This window comes from Coenobita brevimanus, chromosome 19, assembly GCF_032717465.1.
Source record: "Coenobita brevimanus isolate Jiangsu-jjx chromosome 19, ASM3271746v2, whole genome shotgun sequence".
In the NCBI taxonomy this organism is placed as follows: domain Eukaryota; kingdom Metazoa; phylum Arthropoda; class Malacostraca; order Decapoda; family Coenobitidae; genus Coenobita; species Coenobita brevimanus.
The window spans coordinates 24,715,861-24,743,360 of NC_136972.1; the positions used below are offsets into that span (position 1 = coordinate 24,715,861).

At 41.7% G+C, this 27,500-nt stretch overlaps 1 protein-coding gene and 1 long non-coding RNA gene across 3 annotated transcripts in view; one reads left to right on the plus strand and one right to left on the minus strand.

The window, feature by feature from the left end:
* The window catches only part of LOC145391749 (uncharacterized), a 17,139-nt gene extending 8,884 nt beyond the window's left edge, over positions 1-8,255 (plus strand). Inside the window, exons 4-13 of one of the 2 annotated variants that reach the window (XM_080266283.1) lie at positions 199-333; positions 831-965; positions 1,432-1,577; positions 2,225-2,387; positions 2,692-2,844; positions 2,955-3,094; positions 3,741-3,865; positions 4,517-4,617; positions 5,432-5,556; positions 7,958-8,255. In XM_080266283.1, coding sequence (XP_080122409.1) covers positions 199-333; positions 831-965; positions 1,432-1,577; positions 2,225-2,387; positions 2,692-2,844; positions 2,955-3,094; positions 3,741-3,865; positions 4,517-4,617; positions 5,432-5,548 — 1,215 coding nt within the window. In that variant the 3' untranslated portion in view covers positions 5,549-5,556; positions 7,958-8,255. The remainder of the gene's footprint in view (positions 1-198; positions 334-830; positions 966-1,431; positions 1,578-2,224; positions 2,388-2,691; positions 2,845-2,954; positions 3,095-3,740; positions 3,866-4,516; positions 4,618-5,431; positions 5,557-7,957) is intronic. The other variant, XM_080266284.1, reaches the window with a different exon arrangement.
* A 359-nt stretch (positions 8,256-8,614) lies between these two features.
* LOC145391629 (uncharacterized) lies at positions 8,615-10,123 on the minus strand. The gene is made up of 2 exons (XR_013895887.1): positions 9,265-10,123; positions 8,615-9,220 (listed from the first exon to the last, which is right to left on the minus strand). It is a non-coding gene; the product is annotated as an uncharacterized LOC145391629 (long non-coding RNA).
* Positions 10,124-27,500: the final 17,377 nt, after the last annotated feature.

The following is a 27,500-nucleotide window of genomic DNA, read 5'->3' on the forward strand; positions in this document are numbered from 1 at the left end:
GTTGTAGTAGTAGTAGTAGTAGTAGTAATACTCGTGGTAGTAGTAATAGTAGTAGTAGTAGAAGCAGTATTTTATTTTTTTTACTTATTTATTTGTCTTTATATCTATCTATCTATCTATCTATCTATCCATCTATCTATCTATCCATCCATATTAAAGGTCATCAAAAGGCCTCTCCATTGTCCTGTCGCTTTTCAGGATGTCAGCGCTGCCGCCTTCAAGATAAAATCCGGGATTATGAACACCCCTTGTACCCGCTCCCACATGTCCAGCATCACAGACATGGAGATATTTTTCAAGAAGGAATTTAATCAGTATACAGGTAGCTTTAAGGTAAGAGATACACCTGTTCTGCCTGTTCTGTTCTATTTTGTTCTGTCCTGTTCTATGCACATTTTTGATAGGTTTCTAGTCTTTGTTTTTTCCTTCTCTGTGTGGAAAATTTTTAACCTGTTCGTAACATGAATATAAAGAAGTCTGATGGTAATGATAGAGTGATGTGGGTGTGGTGGTGTGGATGAGGTGGTGTGGATGAGGTGGTGTGAGGGTGTGGTGGTGTGGGTGTGATGATGTGGGTGTGGTGGTGTGGGTGTGGTGGTGTGGGTGTGATGGCGTGGGTGTGGTGGCGTGGGAGTGGGACGGTGGTGTGTGTGTGTGTGTGTGTGTGTGTGTGTGTGTGTGTGTGTGTGTGTGTGTGTGTGTGTGTGTGTGGTAGTGTGACAGTGATGATGTGCTTGACGTGATGTGAGTATGGTTTTGTATGATAGTGTGAATCTGCTAGTGTGAGTAAGAGTGCATATGACGGTACTCTAAGCTACACGTACCCACAGGAGCGAGGGGCACGGTACACACTGCTCATGCTATCGGAGGAGCAGCAGAAGAAGGGGGTTATAGCAGCATCAGCAGGCAACCACGCTCTTGCCCTCTGCTACCACGGACAGGACCTGGGCATTCCTGTCACTGTGGTACGTCTCGCTGTCTTGTCCTGTCCGTTGCTGTCTTCTACTGTCTGTTGCCGTCTTTTTGTCTGTTTGTTGTTCATTTACCTGTCTGTCTTTGCTCTTTCTCTGCCTGTTTGTAGCTCATTTTTCTGCCTATCTGTTGCTGTTTCTGTCTGTTGCTCTTTTTAGTCTGTCTGCTGCTGTCTTTTTGTCTATCTGTTGCTCTCTTCCCTGCCTGTCTGTCGCTTTCATTTCTGTCTGTAGCGCTTTTTTCTGCCTGTCTGTCCCTCCCTTTTTCTGTCTACTTTTCATAGCTCTCAAATCATAGCCTCAGACCAACCTTACCCCTGCGTACCCCGTATCTTATTCCTGCCTGCCCTCCTGCCTTATTCCTGTCTACCCTCCTGCCTAACCCCTCTGCCTCACCCTTGCTTACCCCAGCATCAACCCCATCCCTGCCTCACCCCTGCCTAACTCTGCCTCTTTACAGGTGATGCCCCTGGTAGCGCCCATCATGAAGGTGCAGGCGTGTCGACAGTACGGTGCCAACGTTATCGTAAAGGGGAACGATATTGGCGAGTGTAGGGAGTATGCGTTGAAGATGGCAAAGGAACAGGGTCTTCTCTACATCAATGGGTAGGTGCTGGTGTGCTGGTGTGGATGGTGTGGATGTGGTATTGTGGGCGGGAGTACGCCCTCAAGATTAAGGAGCAGGAGTTTCTGGACGTCATTAAGTGGTGCTGGTGTGGTGGTGTGGATGGGATGGTGTGGTAACTTTTGTGACCCCCCTCCTGCAGTCCACCATCCCCCTTTCAGGAGATAGGGAGTTGAGTGACTTTTTTTAACCAGGCAGAGGAGTCGCCCAGTTATATCAGTGCCACCGCGTAAAGGCGTCCCTCGCCATGCTAAATGATATTCTAGATGTTATTTAGGTTAGTACACCTGACAGACAGGTTAATGAAAGCACCAGGTAGAGGTAAGGATGTTTATTTTCTTGAGCATACTGTTGCACCTAATCAGGGCTCTTTAGAGACGCTAGTGTTAAGAAATGAAGGCCCTCGCGTCTATCTATCCATCCATCCATCTGTCTATCTATCTGTCTATCTATCTGTCTATCTATCTGTCCATCTATCTATCCATTTATCTATCGTTTCACCCAAGTACGAACCATCCCCACATCCTGACGTTATCTATCCATCTATCCACCCACCTGTCTGTCTATCTATCAGTCTATTTGTCTGTCTGTCTGTCTATCTATCTATCTATCTATCTCTCTCCCCCAGGTACGACCACCCCCACATCCTGGCAGGGCAGGGCACGATGGGTCTGGAAATCGTGGAGCAGGTCCCCAACATCGATGCTGTGGTGATCCCCGTTGGAGGTGGTGGACTGATTGCGGGTGTGGCTCTGGCAGTGAAGGCTCTGTATCCACACATCCAAGTGATTGTGAGTGGAGGGATTGATGAGTGGGGTGATTGATGAGTGGGGTGATTGATGAGCTGAGTGGTTGTGTTCGCCTCTGTCCACACATCCAAGTGATTGTGTTAAGAACTTTCTATAAAATATGTTCAGATGTTTACAGGGTGTGTTTGCAGGGTGTAATCTAGTATACCCTTGTGTCTGCAGGGTGTAATCTAATGTACCCGTGTGTTTGCAGGGTGTAAGCTAAAATACTTGTGTGTCTGCAGGGTGTAAGCTAAAATATCTGTGTGTTTGCGGGGTGAAAGCTAAAATACCCGTTTGCTTACAGGGCGTGGAGTCAGAGCGTTGTGCCAGTTTCACCGCGGCTCTTAAGGCAGGTCGACCCGTGTACGTGAAGGCAGAGTCCACGCTGGCTGACGGTCTGGCGGTACCCATGGTCGGGGTCAACGCATTCGCCACAGCTGCAAAACTAGTGGATAAAGTAAGCCAATTCCACCGCATCTCTGTCTATAGTTGGTGATGATGATATTGATGATGACGATGATGATGATGAGGAGGAGGGGGATGGTGCTGATGATGGTTGATTTTCAGGTGGTGACGGTGAAGGAAGAGTGGATTGCCATCTCCATCTTGCGACTGGTGGAGACGGAGAAGGCAGTGGTGGAGGGCGCTGGAGCCACCGCCCTGGCCGCTATCCTGGCGGGGGAACTGCAGGAGCTGAGGGGAAAGAGGTTAGAAATTGTCCTTAAGTTAGAAATTGTCTTTAAGTTAGAATTTGCCCTAACTCTTTATTGTCCCTGTTAGAAATTGTCCTTAGTCTTTACTCTCCTTTTCTTCATTTTGTCACACTACCCTCCCTCCCTCCCTCCCTCACACTCTCTCTCTCTCTCATACTACGACCTCCTTATCCCCATTCTTCCTTAGCAATGTTTCCTCCTCCACCGTCCTTCTACGTGTGTGTGTGGGGGGGGGGGTTTGTGGGGGGGTGTGGGTGTGGTGTGTGGGTGTGGGGGGGGTGTGGTGTGTGGGTGTGGGTGTGGGTGTGTGTGTGTGTGTGGGTGTGTGTGTGTGAAGTGTGTGTGTGTGAAGTTTGAAGTGTGAAGTGTGAAGTGTGGGTGTGGGTGTGGGTGTGTGTGTGAAGTGTGTGAAGTGTGTGAAATCTGAAACGTGTGAAATGTGAGAAATGTGAGAGGTGTGTGAGAGAGAGAGAGAGAGAGAGAGAGACACACACACACACACACACACACACACACACACACACACACACACACACACACACACACAAACACACAGAATATAAAGTGATAACTGTGTATATTAAACCGCAATATAACTAAGCATACACAAGCGTAACTATACTAATATTTGTGTTGGCAGAGTGGTGATTCCCCTGTGTGGAGGAAATATCGACACCACGGTGCTGGGGAGGTGTCTGGAGAGGGGCCTGGCTGCTGATGGGCGCCTCGTTAAGTTTACAGTCACCGTGAGCGACAGACCAGGAGGTAAGTCAGAAGTATTGTCTATCCGTCTGTCTCTGTTTGTGGGTCTTTCTGGATCTATGTCTATCTATCGACTTATCTGTACCCATCTGTCTGTCTGTCTATATTTCTGTCTGTCTGTCTGTCTCTCTGTCTACTTGTTTATGTATCTTTATATCTACCCATCTTTGTCAGTCAGTCAATTAGTCAGTCAGTCTGTCTGTCTTTCTGTGTATCTGTCAATAGTCAGACGCCATATTCCAGTGAGGGGTAATCACAAACAAATCGCCTCCATGTTGTCCTGTCCTCCACACTATGCCTTGTATAAAATAGAGAGGTTGAGAGGAAGGATGGAACTTGAATGTATTAGTATTGTGCTGAGGAGGGGTGGACTGAGATGGTTTGGCCATGTGGAGAGGATAGAGGATGACAGTTGGGTGTGGAGGGTGAGGTGTGAACGTGAGGGTAAGGTTACGAGAGGCAGCCCGTAAAAGACCTGGGAAGAGGACGTAGAGTGTGACTGAAGAAAGAGGCTGCTAGGGATCGAGCAGAGTGGAGAGCTGCCATTAGGTAACCAAACCCGAAATATGGAAGCATGTTGGAGCCCTAACGAAACGAAACGAAGCGAATTATGACCGAAACGAAACAAACTGACCCACTCTCTCTCCCACACAGGTATCGCTGAACTGACACGTCTTCTGGCCAACCTGGGCGTTTCAATCAAGGACATGGTGCACGAGAGAGCCTGGATTAGGAGCGACATCTTCAGTGTAGAGGTAATGAGCGAGCTGATTGGATGTATTGCTGGGCAGGCTGGGTATTGGAGCTGCACTATCTGTTTTGGTGGGAAAATGGTTTGGGTGGTGGCGGTGATGTTATTGTTATTATTATTGTTATTATTATTATTATTATTATTATTATTATTATTATTATTATTATTATTATTATAATTATTATTATTATTATTATTATTATGATTATTATGATTTTTATGATTATTGTTATTATTATTATTATTATTATTATTATTATTATTATTATTATTATTTTGATGAAGATAATAATAATAATAATAATAATGATAATAATGATGATGATGATGATAAGATTTTTTTTTTGTTAGGAAGCAAAATAAGTATAAATTTACCCTTTTCTAAATTATAATCTTGCTTCATAATATATATTCTCTTTAAACTGACACAGAACAACTTATTATAATTGAGAAAAAACATATACTAGCTGTACTCAGGTGTATCCAGATGTATCAAGATTTATTAAGGTGTAGGGCAGGTGTATCAAGATGTAATTAAGGTTTAGGCAGGTGTATCAAGATTTAATTAGGGTTATCAAGGTGTAGGACAGGTGTATCCAGGTGTATCCAGGTGTATGAAGATGTAATTAAGCCTATCAAGGTGTAGAACAGATGTAATTAGGTCTATCCAGGTGTATCAAGTATTTATTAAGGTGTAAGGCAGGTGTATTTAGGTCTATCCAGGTGTATCAAGATGTAATTAAGCCCATGAAGGTGTAGAACAGGTGTATTTAGGTCTGTCCAGGTGTATCTAGGTGTATCAAGGTGTGGTCTGGCAGGTGAAGGTGCTGTGTGAGACCAGGGACAAGGAACACTCAGAGGAGCTACGAACAGCCTTACTCCAGCGCTACAAGATCCTTCGATTTGGCGACCAGACCACGCACCCAGGCCACTGACTTGAGAGGTCTTTTTTTTCTTTTTTTTTTCTTTTTTTTTTTTTTTTTGGCTCTCCCCCTCCCCCTCCCCCTTCCCCTCCCCCCCTGCATCGCCCCCCCTCCCTTCTTTTTTAATCCTAATCTATTGTCCTGTCCCCCTAATTAAACCCATCCACTACATTGAGAGGTCCTTTTTATCTCTCTTTTTTTTTGGTGGGGTCCTTTCCCCCCCCCCCTCCTGCAGCTGCATCGATTTCCCCATTTTTCGTAGTCGTAGTCTATAGTCCAGTCACCCAACTTGGTCCAGATATTCGTCCCTTTGAAGCTTATATTGGAGTTGTATTCTGTTTTTTTTTTTTTTTTTCTTAATTTGGACCAGATTTAACCTGACTTTTTTGTTTTTTTTCGAGTCGTATTTTTGACCCAATTTTTCGATATTTTTTTTTAAGTTTTATTTTATAGATTTTTTTTAAACTTTAACTTAGTCCAGGTTTTCGGTTTTTGTTTATTTATGTATTTGTTTTATTTGTTTGTTTATTTGGATCTTTTTTCTGGCATGTGCAAAATTCTTGGACCTTTACTTGGCCGACATTTGAGTATTTTCTTTCTCTTTTTCATTCTTTCATTTTCTTCTTTCTTTTTTCTCTCTCTACTTCTTTCTTTCTTTTCTGTCTTTCCTTCTTTCTTTCTATCTATCTATCTTTCTTTCATCTTTTCTTTCTCTTTTTTCTTTCTTTCCTTTCATCCTTTTTCGTCTTTCCTTCCCTCCTTCCTTCTGACTTTTTCTGTCTTTCTTACAGTAATTATTTTTTCTTTCTTTCTTATTTCCTTCCTTCCTTTCTTTCATTCTTATTTTCCTTTCTTCTTTCTTTCTTTCTTTCTTTCCTTCCTTCCTTTCTTTCTTTCATTCTTACTTTCCTTTCTTCTTTCAGTCTTTCTTTCCTTCTTCAGACTGGTTTGTCAGTCATGTGCTACAGTTCCTTCTCCTCAGCTATGCCCAGATTTTCGTCCTTTTTGCAGCTTATTTCACGTAGCTCAGTAGCAGAGAAGGACAGCACCACTTCTTTACACGCTTTCCATTGCACTTCTTCGTGACTAGCACCTTATACTAGTGTTAACCCATTGTCACACCTCAGCATGCAAGATGGGGAGATGGCCATTTTAGGCCAAGTTAAGGTGAAGTGAGCATAGACGGCCTGAGAGAGTCCTTAACTCTTCCTCTTGAGCGACTTATCCTGTGAGGCGAAGGATGGGGTAGTCCAGAAATAGCGCTTCACTAGACATTCACCTGCCTAATGTGTTCTTGGGAAGGCTCAGTCTGCTGGTGTGGGCTTGGGTGTGGCAATGGGATTAGAGAATATATGTTGAGTGAAATAAGTGTTATATTTGGACTACCCTATGTACTGGCACTCAACACATATAAATCAGAATATAAAAAACCAATAGAATAATTCGCTAGAGAGAGTGTGCTAAGAATATTGTAGTGTCACCTAGAATTCGTTTTTTTTTTTTGACACTCTCAGGCTCCTATGACTCACTCAGTTGGAATAGTGAGACATTTAATGGTCAAAATAAATCGCTCAGGAAAAAGTGCTAAGGGAATGCGACTGTGCTCTTCTTCGTGATTAGCATGTAGTTCTCATTTCGGTCTTCATGGAATTATTTTTGTTTTTATGTGGTTATCTATCTATCTATCTATCAGTCAATCTCTGCCCGTCTGTCTGTCTGTCTGTCTGTCTGTCTGTCTCTGTCTCTCTCTCTCTCTCTCTCTCTCTCTCCCTTTCTATCTATCTATCTATCTATCCATCTATCTATCTTTGCATCAGTTATATTTTGGCCCTTAGAAATAGGCTTGAGTGGCCCCCCTAACACGTGTCCCGTAGCGATTTATTTTTGCCTATAACACCTGCCTTGTGTGTTACTAATGCAAATTGTTATATACTGGAGAGGGGCGCCCTCAAGTGGTGGCACTAATATAACAGAGCGGCTCCACTGCCTTGTTGTATAAGAGAGAGACAGACAGACAGGCAGACAAAGACAGAGACGGACAGACAGACAGACAGACAGACAGACAGACAGACAGACACCAGTAGAGAGAGAGAGAGAGAATCACCTGATTGTTGTTGTGGGTGCGGCACAGGCTGCTGGTGTGGGCGTGGGTGTGACATAGACTAAGAATTATGTATATGAAGCATGTTATACACCGAGAAATAGCCTGGTGGAGAGAGAGGAGCTTTACTAGTGGTTTTAGTAAAGGATGTTGTGTTACTAGTAAAGAATACCTTGTTATAAGTAAAGGTAGTTGTTATTAGAGATTTTTGTGTTGAAAGAATGTTGTGTTATTAAAAAGTGTTGTTAGTAGAGGATTTGGCGTTATTAGTAAAGAAAGTCCTGTTATTCTGAGGCTAATTAAGGTGGGTTTTATTACAGGTAAAGGTGATGGCGGAGACTAAGGACTACGATCACTATCTGGAACTCAAACATGCACTTGAGGCGAGGTATGTGAATTTGCGTTTTGCCTTGCCTGACCTCTGCCACTAAGAAGAAAGAGGAAGGGGAAGAGGAAGAGGAGGAGGAAGAGGAAGAAGAGAAGGAGAAGGAAGAAGAATGAGAGAGAGAAGCGTCAAGGAAAAAGTAATGAAAGAAACTAGTATGAAGGGAAACAAGTATGGAGATGATGATGATGAGGAGGAGGAGGAGAAAGAAGAGGAAGAGTGAGAGAGAGAGAGAGAGAAAGAGAGAGATCAGAGTGAAGGAAAAAAGAGTGAAAGACAAAAGAATGAAGGGAAAAAATTAAGAAGAAGAAGAAGATGATGATGATGATGATGATGATGATGATGAACAAGAACAAGAACAGGGACAAGGACAAGGAGAACACTCAACCCATCTTGTCACCACTCCAGACGCCTCCAAGATGCCAATTTCACCTTCAATGTAAAGAAAAAGGAGAAACAGAAGAAAATGTACAGAACCTGCCATAACCACTGAAAAAAGAAGTCCATTGCAAAAGAAAGATTTTTTTTTTTTAATAAACTCATGTCACCCTTTCACTCCGACGATACCATTATTTTTTTCATTTTTTCTTGATTTTTCAGACGAACTGTATTGGCCATGTTTTTTTATATATTTTACTTGTGAAAATAAGAAAATAATAATAATAATAATAATAATAATAATAATAGTAATGGTGATATCTTTTGGCATTTTGATATTAGCCACTGTCAGGAGGAAGAATTATTTACTTTTATGGCTGTCAAGTTTTTATTAGTCTGTAATATGAACTAGAATCACACAATGTTTATCATGAATGTTTAGTTTCACCGAATGTTTATAATAATATCTAGTTTGATGTTTTTAGTGTTTGTTTCACCTAATGTTTATGATGTTTGTTTCACGTGATGTTTATGTTTGTTTTACCTAATGTTTATGTTTGTTTCACGTGATGTTTATGTTTGTTTCACCTAATGTTTATGTTTGTTTTACCTAATGTTTGTTTATGTTTGTTTCACCTAATGTTTATGTTTGTTTTACCTAATGTTTATGTTTGTTTCACTTAATGTTTATGTTTGTTTTACCTAATGTTTGTTTATGTTTGTTTTACCTAATGTTTATGTTTGTTTTACCTAATGTTTATGTTTGTTTTACCTAATGTTTATGTTTGTTTCACCTAATGTTTGTTTATGTTTGTTTTACCTAATGTTTATGTTTGTTTCACGTGATGTTTATGTTTGTTTCACCTAATGTTTATGTTTGTTTCACCTAATGTTTGTTTATGTTTGTTTTACCTAATGTTTATGTTTGTTTCACCTAATGTTTATGTTTGTTTCACCTAATGTTTATGTTTGTTTCACCTAATGTTTATGTTTGTTTCACCTAATGTTTATGTTTGTTTCATCTAATGTTTATTGTGGTTTCCCCTGATGTTTAGAATGTTTATATTCACCCAATGTTTATTATGTAATGTTTAGTCTGTTTACTTTCACCCAATGTTTACAAAGCTCAAAGGTGTTTCCCTCAAAATTCATCCCCCCCTTCAATGCCCCAGAGGTTCTTGGGGTGAAGGGGTTCTGCGCCCCCCCCCCCATGTTTCCTTGCGCCCTCCCCCAGTGTTTACTTGTGAGGGCTGGTCCACCACAAAGCCTACCTTGCTTATATCCCTATTGCATTATGGAGGGTGGTGCGTATATAGCACTGCACAAACTCATGGCCCGGTCCGCTGGTGTGGGCGTGGGTGCATCAGGGGAATTATTAAATGGTGTAGGATAGACACTGGTGCTTGGGTGTATCAGGGGTATATTAAACAACGTAGGGTAGGCACAGTCTGCTGGTGTGGGCGTGGGTGCATCGGGGAAATATTTTTAGGGTAGACACTGATAACCCTAGGCCGTCCCCGCAACACACGATAAATCCAGCAATATCAGGGTAGCGTTATATATGAACCATCCTCCATATATAAATCCCACTCGGCTTAGCATCGTCCTTTAAATAAATCCCCCTGTCATATAGTAGGTTGTAAAGTTAGCTGGAGCGAGTTCCCAGGCTGAGAGTTTTGGTCCGCCCTGTATTTTGGATTATATAAGTGTAAATAAATGTACTGTGATGTTCCTGTGGGTATCCTTTCTTCCTGCCTTTGTAGTTGGGTTAATAGTGACGGTATGAACACTCTCAGGCTCCTACTACTATTACTACTACTACTACTACTACGAGGTTCAGTGGATAGGTGGCCATCCGGGGTCCCAGGCAATCCCGGTATGCACGAATCATAGGTTTTTACCTGGGCAATGCCGGGTATCCCTGTTAGGACTAAATAAATGAGTTAAAGGAGACACGATATAGCCCAGTTTCCCCTCAAATCCGACCACTTGCCTTATTCTTTTTATTTTTGGCAGTGTGAAAGGGGAAATAGTAGGGGAGTGAAGGATAGGAATAATAGATTGTTGGTGGAGAAGAGAGAGAAATTGAGGAGATGGAAGGAGCACTTTGAGGATTTGTTGAATGTAGAGAGTGAGAGCAGTGTGAGTATAAGAGGTTGGGGAATGGCTGGGAGAAGAAGAGATGAGAGGAGGGAGGAAGAGATCAGTAGGTCGGAAGTAGTGGAAGCGATGAAGAAGATTAAGCTGGGAAAGGCCCCAGGAATTGATGGAGTGTGTGGTGAAATGCTTAGGTATGGGGGTGAGATTGTTGTGGAGTGGATATGGAAGTTGTGTAGATTGGCTTGGGAAGAGGGAAGGGTTCCAGAGGACTGGAAATCAGGTATAATTGTTCCTCTGTACAAAGGAAAAGGGGAGAGAGAAGTATGTGGTAACCATAGAGGTATTTGCCTTCTCAGTGTGACTGGTAAAATATATGGTAGAATACTCATTGATAGGGTTAGGCATATGACAGAGGAGCTAGTTGGAGAAGAACAAGGGGGATTTAGGAAGGGAAAAGGGTGTGTAGATGAGATATTTGTTCTAAGATGTTTAGTGGAGAAGTATCTAGAGAAGGGAAGGAAAGTGTATGCTGCCTTCATGGACTTGGAGAAAGCTTATGACAGAATAGATAGGCAAGGTATGTGGAAGGTATTAAGAATATATGGAGTGGAGGGGAAATTGTTGAGTGCTGTGAAGAGTATGTATGAGGGAGCTAGGGCTACGGTGCGAGTGGATGGTGAGCTGAGTGAGTTCTTTGATCTCAATGTGGGACTGAAACAGGGTTGTGTAATGTCTCCATGGCTGTTTGATATATATATGGATGGGGTTGTAAAGGAGGTACAAGGTAGGGCAGTGGATGTGGGGGTGGCCCTAATGAATGAGGGTGAGATTTGGAAGCTTCCGGTGTTGCTGTTTGCTGATGATAAAGTATTGTTGAGTGAAGATGAATGGGAGTTGCAAGGTTTGGTGAATGAATTTGGGACAGTGTGTAGGAGGAGGAAGCTGAAAGTTAATGTAAACAAAAGTAAAGTTATGGTGTTTGAGAGGAATGAAGTCACAGAGTGTGCAGTGAGGTTGGATGGTGAGGATATGGAGAATGTGAGTGCATTCAAGTACTTGGGTAGTGTGATGAGTAAGGATGGAACTTTGGGGGATGAAGTACGTGAAAGGGTACAGCAGGGAAGGAAGGTTGTTGGCACACTGAAAGCAGTGATGAGAAATAGGGAGGTGAGTATGGAAGTTAAGAAGTCACTGCATGATGGTATTGTGATCCCTACCCTGACGTATGGAAGCGAGGCGTGGACATTGCAAGAGGGGAACAAGTCAAGAGTGAGAGCAGTGGAAATGAGTTACTTGAGAGGAGCATGTGGAGTGACGTGGAGGGACAGGTTGACGAATGAAGAAGTGAAGGAACGTTGTGGGGTAGATGTGGATGTGGTTGAAAAGATTAGGAGAAATACACTGAGGTGGTTTGGACATGTGGAGAGAATGGAGAATGAAAGACTGACTAAGAGGGTGTATGTAGGTGAGGTGGAGGGAGGGAGAGGGAGGGGTAGACCGAGGATGAGGTGGAGGGATGGAGTTGAGAGGTATATGAGGGAGGGGGGGGTGAGTTGGGGGGAGGGAAGTCAAATGGTGGGTGACAGAGTGACTTGGAGGCGTTTTGTCTGCGGCCACCCTTTGCGGGATTAGGGCGTCGGGCTATAGATAGATAGATAGAGAATTCTCGAAACATCTTTTTTGCAGTTTCGTGAAGTTTTATATGACCTCTCAATATCAGAACGTCTCTCCCAAGCTGGAAAAGAGAGAGAGAGAGAGAGAGAGAGAGAGAGAGAGATAGAGAGAGAGAGAGAGAGAGAGGAAGTGTTTGAGAAGCCGAAACTCCTACTCAAACTAACCGAGATGCTTCATGACCCATCTTGACTTAGTTACCCGCGAGACTTTGTGAAGTGAAGATGTGTGTGTCTGTGTCCTGTATACGATGACTTGAATGAGAGGATGGGTGATGAAAACGTTGATGCAGGTGTCACGGATTCTGCTTCTAGTGATGAACCGTTGATGAATGAGATCCACTGATACCTATAGTGATGAAACAGTGCAGGGGGTGTGGCAGATTCTTAATAATAGTGATGAGACGTTGATGTAACTGCCACTGATTTTTATAGTGATGAAAAGTTGATGTGTGTGTCATGGATTCTCAGGATGAACCATGTAATTCTCTCACAAGGAATCAGATCACGGCAAATGATCTGATAAGTCTGTTTCATTATGTTTCTTCTCCCCAATATCACTGTCTTTTGGAAACGTAAATGAAAGAGTGAACGTTTTGCTATTTACCATCTTAAAGCATCACCTGTGAAACTGAAACAGGAGTGGGTTTCGTGGGTAAACATCTCAACCTAACACAGACAGAAACTGGGACAGAAGAGTGAAAGTTTCGTGGATAAACATAGTGACAGAAAATGAAACAGGGGAGTGAAATTTTCGTACGCAAGCATCATAACAAAAGCAGTGACAGAATTACGTGAATGAAAGTTTCGTGGGTAAATATCGTAACAAAAACAGTGACTTTAAGCTGAAACAGAAGGAAAAGTTTCATTCAATTGCATATCATTTGCAAGAGGTGACTGAGGTGGTCTTAACGAGAGACTACGATGTTTATGTTTCGCTGACAGAGGTAAGGGATTTCGTTATTTATTGATTATTTGGCTATGGAACACACACACACACACACACACACACACACACACACACATACACACACACACACACACACACACACACACATACACACACACACACACACACACACACACACACACACACATCCATCCAGTCTCCTATCTTTTTCATTTTCTTTCCTTCTTTTTTTCTTTTTCTTTCCTTCCTTTTTCTCTTTTTCTTTCCTTTTCTTTTTTTTTCTCATCAAGAGCATAGGATCCCTGACCTGCGCTCCTCAGTCTCGGCATTTAAGGCAAAGCTGACCCGCCTCACTCATCCCTGAGTATCATCACGCGAGCATAAATCCCAACTACCCCCCAGACGGAACCCATATGAATTCCACCCTATGATCGACTTAACCCACTAAACCACCAGGAGCCAGTTGATATGGTTACCACCCAGCGTAATATAGAGTGGCTCATATACTGTATAACACTCCTCATCCACTCTACCAGGGGATTTTTCATGTCAGTGTTCCTAATGTCTTCCAAGCAACATTTATTCATATCCTACTCCACTGTCACACCCACACCCTCCCCCGCAGACTGACCCAGCCTGCAACACTCCTACTTATCTACTTATCTGTCTACCTATATATGTATTTATTTATTACCTCTGCCAAGGAGGTTACGTTTTCACCCCTGTCTGTTTGTTTGGTTGTTTGTTATTTGGTTTGTGAGCAAGATTACACAAAAACTACAGGACGGATTTCCACGAAACTTGGTAGAAGAATGGGCCTTGGCCCAGAATAGACTCCATTAAATTTTGGTGCCGATCCGGATAAAGGCGCGGATCCAGGAATTTTTTTTTTTTTTCACTTTCTTTAACATTGCGAGATAGGGCGTTTTTCAACATATTCGTAAATTTTTCAGTGAATACTGCATGGATCTTGATGAAAAAATCAGGCATATTTAGGATGTTGGTATCTACGAATGTGTACAGTTTGGCGCAGATCCATATAAAATTCCGGATCTAGCTGATTTAAATACGCTTTTATGGGGGGGGGAGGTAGTCTTTTTCCATGTTGGATTAGACGACTGAATTAAAAGGAACTGCACGCTGGGCCTTGGCGGAGGTATGCGCTCTACTGAGTGTCATTCTAGTTTATTTTATTCTGTAGTTATAGAAGCTCTTTTATTATTTAGGTTCTTTATTCACCATTCAGTACAAGCGCCAACACTCTGGCCAACACTGTCCCTGAAGGCCAAGCAGGCAGGGGTGCAAGAGGAAAACAAAATCGGTATCACAGGCATAGAAGGTACAGAAGGAATTATCATTACAAGCACAATAATGAACAGACATTGGCCTACAATGATACATACATGGTACAAAGTTGGCACAGTAATTATCATTACATGTTTTGACATGAGTGAAATGGTACATAGACACACACGTATGTACATACATATGCAGAGAGAGGCACACATGCACACACACATATACGAATATATCTATACATAAATGTATATATTCACGCAAATGTAGCCGTAGACAGACTGCATGTACAGGATAGGTATGTATGTATAAGGATATGGGTATGTGTACAGGGGTGCATACGTACAGTATATACATATGCAACATACACATAAATATTCATATATACATAGACAGAGAGACATGTATATACATTACTTAACCGCGGACGTGAGGCCTATAAAAAATGTCCAGTCCCTTTCCTATTTCCATAATACTTACATTTTCTCGTCTGATGAGGTTAGACTCCAATTTGCCCCAAGTTTGATTTCTTCTCGAGCGTTAAGGATGCAGGAGGATGCGACAAATTCAACGGGCTTCGGGAAGAATAATTGTCACCCCTCGAGGCCGTTCGTTTTCTACCATCGTTTTCTCTTTTTTGATCGTATAGTCTACGAGAGAAAGAGCGATATATATAATCTTATGAAACTTTAATAAATATGGCAAAGCATACCCTTAAATTTTACTTATAGAGGTGTAATAGAAAACGAGGTTGTTGGGGTGACTGAAAGAAAATAATAATAATAATAATAATAATAATAATAATAATAATAATAATAATGTGCCAGTGTAGCTGTCTCTCACTTTTTTTTCTTTCGTTTCTTTCTTTTTCTCTCTTTTTTTTCTTTTTTCTTTATTTTATCCCCCCTTTTTTTCTCTCTTCTGCGACATTTTTTTTTCTCAGTCCTGGGGCTTGTACTGAATGATAAATAAATAAATAAATAAAGCAGTGCAAGAAGAGGCAGGCAGTTTCGTGTTGCGAGTTCACACACACACACACACACACACACACACACACACACGGAGGCAGGTAGTTTCGTGTAGCGAGTTCACACACACACACACACACACACACACACACACACACACACACTAACAACATCACTAAACACCATCATTATTTTCTCCTTTACATCTCTTTACCAAGCTTCTTATCTTTTTACAAACCACATATTAAGATAAAAAGGAGAGGTTGGGGAGGGAGGAGGAAGGGAAAGGAGAGAAGGAGAAGATTGGAGGGAGAAAGAGAGAGAAGAGGACGAGAAGAGAGGAGAGGGAGATAAAGAGGAAATGAACGCGACAGAAGAGGTAGAGGAAAAAGGGAGGGATTTAGAGAGAGAGGGAGGAGAAAGGAGGAAGGTGGGTAGGGAGGGAGGGAAGGAAGGAGGAAGACTGGTGAATGAGGCAGGAGATGTAAGGGAGGGAGGGAGGGAGAAAGGGGGAGAGGGTGGGAGGAGAGAGAGGGAGGGGAAGGAGGAAGGGAGTAAAGAAGTCATGTGAATGAGACGGGAGAGGAAAGGGATGAAGGGGGGAAGGAAGGGAGGGAGGGAGGGGGAAAGGAAAGATGGGAGGGAGGGAAGAATGGAGAGAGGGAGGAGAGAAGAGGCAGGGAGAGAGGAGGGAGGGAGGGCAGGAGGGAGGAGAGGAGAGGCAGGTATGAAGGCGAAGGCAGAAGGGCCCAGGTAGAAGTGGGACGGACGGAGGGTTAGTGAGTTGTGGAAGCTTGCACCGACCACACGTGCACTCCTCTCGCTCCTCTCGTCCTTCACGTGTTCTTAGCAGTGTCTCTCCTCCCTCCCTCCCTCCTCCCGACCCCTCCCGTGCACCCTGACTCTCTCCCAGGGCCCTCCCATGCCTGCACCGGCCGGGGGAGTGTTTGTGGAGAGGGACGTTTGGAGGGTCGAGTTTGCGGTGTCTGTGTTGTGAAGTGTAAGTGTTTTGGAAGATGTTGTCAGTCTACTATTGGTTTGTGAAGGAAGAAGAGTAAGAGGAAGAGGAAGAAGAGGGAAGAGGAAGAAGAAGAGAGAAGGGGAAGACGAACCGATAAAGGCAAGAAACTCTAACTCCTATCTGATCGCAAAAAATAAGCGGAAGAAATTAAGGGCAAAATCATTCATCCTTCTAACATACCCTTCTCCTTTTCCCACGTCTGTCCTTCTCCCCTTTCTCTCCTTGTCTCCCACTCAAATTCATCTCCCCCTCTCCTTTCTCTCCCCTTCTCCTCTCTTTCCTCTTGACATTCCTTCCTCCACTTCCTCATTCTCCCCCTAACCTCATCTTGACCGCTCTCCCCAATAACCTCCCCTCCCTGTCGGCTCCCCTGCCTTCCCCTGACCTATCTCTTCCTCCGCCACTAACCCTGGAGGGAAAATCGCTGCGTCAGAAGCCAAAAAGGGAAAGTAAGCACAGACGGGAAGGGAAAATAAAGGTGAGAGTGCGTGTGTGCTTTCCCGTTTCACATGCTTAAAATGCCCCCTTAAAGTGCGTTTGTATGACTAGTTTCAGATGCATAAACCTCCCGTTAGAGTGCGTTTGTATTTACTAGTTTCACATGCATAAATCCCCCGTTAGAGTGCGTTTGTATGACTCGTTTCAGATGCATACTGTAAATCCCCCCTGTTAGAGTGTGTTTCTATTACTGATTTCATACGCATAATTCCCCGTTAGAGTGCGTTTGTATGACTAGTTTCATATGCATAAATCACCTGCTAGAGTGCGTTTATATTGCCCGTTTCACATGCATAAATCCCCTGTTAGAGTGCGTTTGTATGACTCCTTTCAGATGCATACTATAAATCCCCCCTGTTACAGTGCGTTTCTGCTTGCCCATTTCACATACATAAATCCCCATGTTGGAGTGCGTTTGTATGACTAGTTTCAGATGCATAAATCCCCCGCTGGAGTGCGTTTGTATTACTGATTTCACATGCATAAATCCCCTGTTAGAGTGCGTTTGTATTACTAGTTTCACATGCAATAAATCCCCTGTTAGAGTGTGTTTGTATTACTGATTTCACATGCAGTAAATCGCCTGTTAGAGTGCGTTTGTGCTTACCCGTTTCACATGCATAAATCCCCTGGTTAGAGTGCGTTTGTATGACTCCTCTCACATGCATCAGGTCACCCCCTTTTACCATATTCTTAAAAAGTCTTATTCTCCCTATCAGTTCCATAACATAGTTTTTTTTTTTTTTAATTCATTTTTGTCCCTACTCATCGACGATCGTATATAAGTTAGAGACGTGGGGCTGTGAGGGAGTGAAGATCGTACCTAACCTTTTAAGTTAGAATAGTGTCCCCTAAAGTGAATTAAATAGTTTGAGGATAGCAGGGTTGGCCTGGGTTACGTGAGGTTAAGTTAGGCTGGGTTAGGTCATGTTAAATAAGATTACACTCTGTTAGTTTATGTTAAATTAGGTTAAACTAGTCTCGGTTAATATTACGTTAGATTTGGTATGGACTGATGAAGGTAATAGATGTTTGATAATGCTTGTGTGTCTTATTTCCACACTACAACCGACTTATTCTGAATGTCTTAGTGTTTAATATTGTTTTCTTTATTGAACTTAAGATATGTATAAGAAGGTTTGGTTGTCTTTTGATTTTCACTTAAAATCAACAGACATTTCGCTGCTATAATGGAGTGAATGGTAGTAGTAGTAGTAGTAGTAGCAGGAGAAGGAGGAGGAGGAGGAGGAGGAGGAGGAGTGGTAGTAGTTGTAGTAGTAGTAGCAGTAGTAGTAGTAGTAAGAGGAGTAGGAGTAGGAGTAGTAGTAGTTGTAATAGTAGTAGTAGTAGTAATGGTTATAGTAGTAGTATTGTGTTATTCTGCCTCTGAGCTGTAACGAGAGATTAATAGTGGAATATGGTGCTAGTCACGAAGAAGTGTTATGAAAGAATGTAGACCGTAGGAACCAGTGTTGATATAGCTCTCTCTCTCTCTCTCTCTCTCTCTCTCTCTCTCTCTTTCAAAAAATCATGGAATAACTCAGTCCAAAGTCTAAAATATATCACCGGAAACTGTACACGGGGGGGGGGGGGGTTCTAGTGGTAGTAAATCCAGCTCAGAAATGGTGGGTCTTTGCTCGAGGTTGAAAGAGGAAGGGGAGTAAATTAAAAAGAAGGAAGGAAGGAAGGAAGGAGGAAAAGAAGAGGAAGGAAGGATGGAAGGGAAAAAGTGCAGAAAGGAAGGAAGAGAAAAGTAAAGGAAGGAAGGAAGGAGGGAACGAAGAGGAAGGAAGCAAGATGAATAGGAAGGAAAGAGGGAAATAGGAGAAAGGAAAGAAGGAAGAGAAAAAGTGAAGGAAGGAAGGTACGAAGGGGAGAAGAGAAAGGAAGGAAGGAAGAGAAAAAGGGAAGAAAGGAAGGAGAGATGAAAGGAAGAAAGAGAATGAAAAAGAAAGGAAGAGAGGAAGGAAGGATGGATGACAATGGAAGGAAACGAGGAAGGAAGGCAGGATGAGATAGGAAGGAAAAGAGGAAGGAAGGAAGAGAAAGAGGAATTATGAAGAGACGAATGAGTGAGTGAAGGAAGGAAGAAAAAGATGCAGGAAGGAAGGAGAAAGAAGGAAGGAAGGAAGGAAGGAGGGAAGGGAAGGAGGGAAGGAGAGACGCCGGTAACCTACTCCCAATACCGGTTCTGGGCACTAAACTACCTGCCCAATACCTCTACCACAATACCACCACAGTCCACCACAGTCCACCACACACACACACAGACACACACCATCACTACGACACACTACCACACACACACTACCACATACCACCATCACTACCACATACTACCACACTACTACCGCACACTACCACATTCCACCACACTCCACCACAGTCACTTCAGGCCGATGACGTATTCTATTTTTCTTTTCTTTCTTTTTTTTTAACCTCATATGATTAGAGTTGGATCTTGACTACGGAGAGAGAGAGAGAGAGAGAGAGAGAGAGAGAGAGAGAGAGAGAGAGAGAGAGAGAGAGAGAGAGAGAGAGAGAGAGAGAGAGAGAGAGAGAGAGAGAACGAAAGGAAGAGAAATGGATAGACAGATAGATGGGCAGATAGATAGATAGACAGACAGACAGACAGAAACTAAGAGAGGGAGACAGACAGACAGACAGAAAGACAGAGACAGACAGACAGACAGACAGACAGACAGACAGACAGACAGACAAGGGGGAGGGAAAACTTTGGTCTATTGGTTAGCATAAATTATGTAGTCCGCAACTGGAAAAACTCGAGTTCAATTCCCGTGCCGGTCAGACTCTACGATTCAGTTTGTTTCCCCTTTATCCTGTTCACCAATTAAGGACATTGAGGTGAATTTGATGGTTGCGTGTCTTATTCTAGGGGAAATTTGTGACCTGGAATAAATCACTGGCCTCCTTAAGTAACCTTCGTGCGGTCGATAGCTGTAGTTAAATATTCGAATTTTAAAGTTACGTGGCACCCTTTCCTAAGCGATTTATTTTGCATGTTACACCTTAAATTTATCTACCTGTCTATTTGTCTGTGTCTGTTTGCCTATCCATTCCCCCTTCTCTCTCTCTCTCTCTCTCTCTCTCTCTCTCTCTCTCTCTCTCTCTCTCTCTCTCTCTCTCTCTCTCTCTCTCACATCTAGGCTATCTGTGTGTTTTTCTGTCTCTCTGTGTCTGTCTATCTGTTTGTCTGTCTGTCTGTCTGTCTGTCTGTCTCTCTCTCTCTCTCTCTCTCTCTCTCTCTCTCTCTCTCTCTCTCTCTCTCTCTCTCTCTCTCACTGGGGCAAGGTCCTTCACAACCAAACAGGTTCAGGCGAGTCACGTTTGTTTGTTCCCTTGTTCCTTCTGCGTCTCGGATATGGTTTGACCGTTTTGATAATTATAATAATAATAATAATAATGATTATGAAATGGATAATAATGATGATAATAATAATGATAATGATAATAATGATGATGAAGTGGAGGAGGAGGAGGAGGTGATGGGGAGGAGAAAACAACAACAACAACAACAATAATAATAATAATAATAATAATAATAATAATAATAATGATATTGATGGTGATGATGATGAGGAGGAGGAGGAGGAGGAGGAGGTTGAGGAGGAGATGGGGAAGAGAAAATAATAAGAAAAAATATATAATAATAATAATAATAATAATAATAATAATAATAACAAGGATAATGATAATAATAGTGACAGAAGCATCACAAATTTAAAAAAAAATCAAGTGTATGATTAAATATACGTAACTTTTTTACATTTCTTAGAGAGAGAGAAAAAAATAATAATTTATATAATTTTTAACTGAGTTTTTAATATATTTCGTAGAGGAAAAAATTTATATACAATCCTACAGTTTACATTATTAAATTACAACATCCTTGGTAAAAAATAGATAAATGAATAAATAATAAAAAAGCAAATTAATAAATGGAAAATAAATTCAAATATAATATTGAAAAAATGTTTGAAAATAAATAAAATAAATAAAGTTGAATAATAAAGGACCCAATTCTCATGAGTCCCTATTCTCATTAAAGTAGCTCCGTAACACCTCTTCCTAAGCGATTTATTTTGATTATTACACTTTACTTCCTGTGTTTCACAAATCCTTCCCATACACTCTTCCTAAATAACGTATAGAAGGATATTACCCAGCCGTATCCAAAAATAAATCGCTAAGGAAGAGGTGTTTAGGGAGCTTCCTTACAAGAATACGAGCCAAGGTGTCTCTGTCCCTCCTAAGTGACGACCTCTCTTCCTTCGACATCCTCTACCCTAACACCTGTCCCTTAGCGATTTATTTTTGGATATGACTGGTGTATATCCGAGGATGAGATGGAGGGACGGAATGGAGAGGTATATGAGAGAGGGGGGTGTGAGCTGGGGGAGGGGGCAGTGAAATGGCCGGGGACAGGGCGACATGGAGGCGATTTGTTTATGGCCACCCCTTACTGGATGAAGGCGTCTGACAATAGATAGATAGATAGACGTTATTTGTGCAGATGTGGTGATATTGAGAAGATTATTTAACACAGAAGAGGACAGTAATAATAAGTAAAATGAATCGCTTAAGAAAAGGTGTTAGGGAGCTTCCAATTCCAGACGGAAAATATAAGCGTCTGTGTGGAACTGAATCCTTTTTATTGGCTTATGCGAGAGAGTTACGAGTTATTTTTGTCCCTACTCATCAACGACCCCTCTTCCCTTAGCAAAGTAAGACTGGAATGGTGAGTGAGTGAGTGGCGGTGGTGAGAGAGTGAGAAAAAAGAGAGAGAAGAGAGAAAGAAGTGAGGAAAAAAAGAGAAGAGAGAGAAAATAAAGACGTAAAGCTGTACCTGATGAGTGAGAGATAGAGATAGTGAGAGAAAAAGTGAGAAAAAGGGAGAAGAAGAGAGAGAAAATTAAGACGTGAAGCTGATAGAGATAGTGAGACAGTTCTAAAAATATAAAAACAAAGAAACTGGAGTTAAAGTCGAGAGAGATATCTGAAAAATAGAAAAGATACCGAGATACAGAGAAGGGAATTTCATGTAGATAAAGAGAGCCAAAGAAAAAGAGAGAAAAGATATCTTAAAAGGGAGGAAAAAAATATCTGAATTCTGAAAGAGATTGAAGTAATGTACACAGGTGAGGTGAGAAGAAGGGAAAGTACCTGAGAAAAATGTAAGATACAGATAATATAAAAAATTGTGAGATACAGATAATAATAATAATAATAATAATAATAATAATAATAATAATAATTTAAGGAAGATGTAAAAAGGTGCTCAAAATAACAGAAAAAAAGGGCCTAAAATAATATAGATTTTGAGGTGATGTGTGAAAGTGAGCAAAAAGAAAGAGAAAACGAAAAAGAGAAAAAGATTAACCTCAGTGATTCCAAAATATAAAGAAAAAAAACGAAAAAAAATAAAAATCACAAGCATAGATAATAACACAAATAAAAAAAAAATAAAGATGCAAGTAGAGAAAGTAAAGATAAATTAAGTAAAAAATTCATATGGTAAATAAATGAAAACGAAAAATAATAATAAAAATAATTAGATAAAAAATAGTGTTAAATTAGAACTCAGTGTAATTAAGGTGTTGAAAAAAATAATCAGCATTCTTAATATAAAAATAAAAAATAATAAAGGAAATTGAGTCTTACCTTACCAGATACAAAAAAAAAGGTGAGGAAAAAAGTAAACTATCTCACATCAGAATTTTCTCAACACGTCCAATATACAGTGATTTTAAATAAAGAAAATTAAAGAAAATTATCAAGTTCAAAAATCACCTGGGGAAAAAAATCGAAAAAAAAATACCAAGAAAAATATATATAAAAAAAAAAAAGGATGATGATTAATATTTAGGAAAATGACCAAATATTTACCTAAAAATCAAGGAAATCATTTTAAGGTACCGAGCAAATATCCCTAAATAACTACAAGAAAATATCCGGAGAAGTTAATAGGAAAATACTCTAGAAATTACCAAGAAAAAATGTAAGAAAAAAATACCTTGAAAAAAAAAACACAGGAAAAATAATGAGCTAATATCCGGAAACTACTGAGGAAAATATATAGAAAAAAGGAGAAAATATTTTAAGAAGTTATTTAATTTCCTGAAAAAAAAAAGAACAGAAATAATACATAGCAAAAAATAACTTGAAAAAAAAAACAAGAAAAATAATGAGCTAGACTCCAAAAATTACTGAAAAATATATATGAAAAAAATAGCAGGCTAATGTGGGGAAAATACTTTGAAATAATATATATATAAAAAAATAGGGTGGAAAAAATCCTAGGAAAAATAACGAAACAAAATACCTAAGAAAAATAACGAGGGAAATACCTAGGAAAAACATCTCGAGAAACACCTAGAAAAATAATGAGGAAATACCTAGAAAAATAAACGAGAAAATACCTAGAAAAATGACTAGAAAAAATACCTAGAAAAATGACTAGAAAAAATACCTAGAAAATATAACGAGAAAAATACCTAGAAAAAATAACGAGAAAAATACCTAGAAAAATAACGAGAAAATACCTAGAAAAAAAAAACGTGAAAATACCTAGAAAAAATAACAAGAAAAAATATGTAAAAAAAATAACGACGAAAATACATAGAAAGAATAACATGAAAAAATATCTAGAAAAATAACAAGAAAATACCCAGAAAATTAACGAAAAATACAGGGGAAAAAAAAACGATTAAAACAAGAAAATAGTGACAAAAAAAAAACAGAAAAAAATACGAGAAAATACCTAGAAAAATAACGAGAAAAATACCTAGAAAAAAAAAACATTAGAAAAATACATAGAAAAAATAACGAGAGAAAACACCTAGAAAAAATAACGAGAAAAAACACCTAGAAAAAATAACGAGAAAAATACCTTGAAAAAATAACGAGAAAAAATACCTTGAAAAAATAACGAGAAAAATACCTTGAAAAAATAACGAGAAAAATACCTTGAAAAAATAACGAGAAAAATACCTAGAAAAATAACGAAAAAAATCCAGGTGTCTCCCACAAATTAACACTTTCATCCCGAGGACGTATTTATTTATTTATTTTATTCTTGCTTCCTTCAGACGGTTTTCCTCATCTGAGACCTGGAGGTAAGGAGGTGGAGGAAGAGGAAGAGGGGGAGGGGTTTCCATAAACATTTTCTTAAACCTCCCCTGTGGTCTCCCCTGGCCAGAAAATAGAAAAAAAATCGTCTGGGAGAATAAACTGGAGAAACATTTAGGGGGTTTGGGCCCCGTCAACCCCATATCAACCCCCCTTCAAGTCTCCATCAACCCCCCTTCAACCCCCTATCAACCCCCCTTCAACTCCCCTTCAACCCCCTACCAACCCCCCGATCAACCCCCCTTCAACTCCCCTTCAACCCCCTACCAACCCCCCGATCAACCCCCCTTCAACCCCTTATCAACCCCCTATCAACCCCTTCAACCCCCCTTCAACCCCCTATTAACCCCCTATCAACCCCCTTCAACACCCTATCAACCCCCTGTCAACCCCCTATCAATCCCCTTAAACCCGCCTTCAACCCCTCTATCAACCCCCTATCAACCTCCTTCAACCCCCTATCAACCCCCTTCAACCCCCTATCAACCCCCTTCAACCCCCTATCAACCCCCTGTCAACCCCCTATCAATCCCCTTAAACCCGCCTTCAACCCCTCTATCAACCCCCTATCAACCTCCTTCAACCCCCCCTATCAACCCCCTTAAACCCGCCTTCAACCCCCCTATCAACCCCCTATCAACCCCCTATCAACCTCCTTCAACCCCCCTTCAACCCCCCTTTAACCCCCCATCAACCCCCCTATCAACCCCCCTATCAACCCCATATCAACCCCCCTTCAACCCCATATCAACCCCCCTCAACCCCTCCTTTAATTTACTATACTTTTTTTAACCTGGAAAATAAATCCCTTTATAATAATAATAATAATAATAATAAAAATAATAATCCCCCAAAATACGTCCTCGGGTGGAAGTGGTTGACGGAGGGGGAGGTCCAGCTACTCCACTCCTCTCCACCTCCTCCACCTCGTCTTCAGCCTCCTCCTCCACCTTCCCCAGCAGCTACGCCAACGCCTCCCTCCTCATCAACGACCACCCCCACCTCAATGACACAATGATGACAGTAAGTAGTGGGCTGCCCTGTTGTTTTGCGTGTGTGTGTGTGTGTGTGTGTGTGTGTGTGTGTGTGAGAGAGAGAGAGAGAGAGAGAAAAGAGAGAGAGAAAGAAAGAAAGACAGAGTAATGCAAGAGTGTGTGTGTGTTGATGTCCAGGTCAAGTCAGATTGGGGGATTAATTTGACTAGTAACCAAGGAGACTCGAGTTTCATGCTCCATTTCTTAGTATTAAATTTTTGACCCAGTTCCATAAAAAAAAAAAATCCACACTAGAACGCTCTCCTAAACTTAAAAAAAAAAAATCATACATAATAAGGTGTAAATTAAAATCCCTGGGGACGAAAGGGTTAATCACCGCCTTACCTGATTGTCATGGTAACGGGGACGCTCGTAGGCCTTCAGGGGAGACGAAGGAAAATAAATGAAAATAAATGGCTCTGTGTTTTCCTTTGCTTTATTTTTCGTGGCCTTGCACAGAGGGGAAAATATTTGTCATTTGTACTGCGCTGAGGGGTGGGTGTTTTTGGTGGAGAGAGAGAGAGGGGGGGGAGAGGGGGGAGGGAGAGAATGAGGGAGAGGGAGAAAGAGAAAAGGATGGATGACTAGTTGGAGAGGCGGAAAAATTGAGATGGATAGAAAGAGACCAGAGAGAGAGGGGGGAGGGAGGAAATCTGTATATGTGTGCGTGCGTGCGTGCGTTGTGTGTGTGTGTGTGTGTGTGTGTGTGTGTGTGTGTGTGTGTTTACGTCGAAGGAGTCTCACACTTTATGACACTGTTTATCCCACCACGTCCACCCAGCCTATATTTGGCCAGCTTGTCACAGTAACTTGTTCTAGGGGAAAAAGTTGCCCAATATCCCCCTCCCCCCCGCCTCCGTTAACGATGTGGGGGTTGGAGGGAGGGCCGTCTGATGCTCCACAGTGCACCGTTGTACCGTGGGGAGCAAAAGATCGTCTAATTTCCCACCTCTTCTATTTGTCACTTTCCTCTGCTGGCTAATATTTCTAGGAGTATGTTTCTCTGCCTAATATTTCAACTCCTCTTCTTGTCACTTTCCTCTCCTGGCTAATATTCCTGAGCTAAGAGAGGCTTGGTATGTTTCTCAGCCTAATATTTCACCTCTTCTTGTCACTTTCCCCTGCTGGCTAATATTTCTAAGCTGAGAAGGACTTGGTATGCTTCTCTGCCTAATATTTCATCTCATTTCCTTCTCCCTTTCTACTAGCTAATATTCCTAAGCTGAGAGAGACTTGGTATGTTTCTCTGCCTAATATTTTACCTCATCTCCTACTCACTACTACCTAATATTCCTAAGCTGGGAGAGGCTTGGCATATCCCTCCCTATAAGTCCCTCTAATCCGATGCGTCAGGGAGGAAAGTGACGGACGTGCCAAAAAATCTAAACCATGCTCAGTGAAACGTCAGCCCAACTTTTACCCCATGCTGTATATTTACGATCCCTCTCCGACCCCCTCCCGGAAATCACCTTCTCACCGCTGCAGTGTTGTCTTATTTATCGCTGGAAATATATACGTGGAAAGATGTATATAATTTTGAGAGGTGAATTTAATGTAGTGGTTCTGTTTTGGGGGTAAATTTGTGAGTACTTATTTTCTTGATTCTTATGTCTGTCTGTCTGTTAATTTATCTGTTGACTTACGCATCTGTTGTTGTGTCTGTCTGTCTGTCTGTCTGTTTATATGTCTGCCTGTCTGTCTGTGCATCATTCTAGCTTTCTGTCTTTCTCTTTCTCTCTCTCTCTCTCTCTCTCTCTCTCTCTCTCTCTCTCTCTCTCTCTCTCTCTCTCTCTCTCTCTCTCTCTCTCTCTCTCTCTCTCCACACTGCCTAACGCAAAGGCATGAAATCTGAAATATTTCTTTAATCTTAACCTTAGAAGAGAGAGAGAGAGAGAGAGAGAGAGAGAGAGAGAGAGAGATAGAGAGATGAGGAAAAGGGGGAGAGGGAGAAGAGGAGAAAACAAGAGGGAGTGGAGGGGAGAATGTATGGGGGAGAAGAAGAGAGAGTGAGAGAAGGAAGGGGACACGGAGTAAGAAAGAGACAGGGAAGAGGAGAGGTCTGAGGGGAGAGGGAAGGGAGAGAAGGAGGGGAAGTGTGAAAGAGAAGAGGGGAAAGGAGAGGGAAGGGGTAGGGGAGGAGAAAGATAGAGGGAAGGGTGAGGGGAGAGGGGAGGGGTAGAAAAGGGAAAGAAGGAAGGGAGAAATGAGATGGAGGGAGAGGGGAGAAGGGAGGGAGGGTCATAGGGGAGAGAGGGGAGGGGGAGAGGGGAAGGAGGAGACGGAAACGAGAGAAGAGGATACTAAGGTAGGGGAGGGGAGGGGAGGGGAGAGGGGTAAGGTATGGGAACAAAAAAGGGTGGGGAGGGAAGGGGAGGGGAGGGAGGGGAATGGAAGGGAGGGGTGGGGAGGGGAAGGGGTGACCAGGGTCGAGGTTATGGACGACTGAGACGTCTG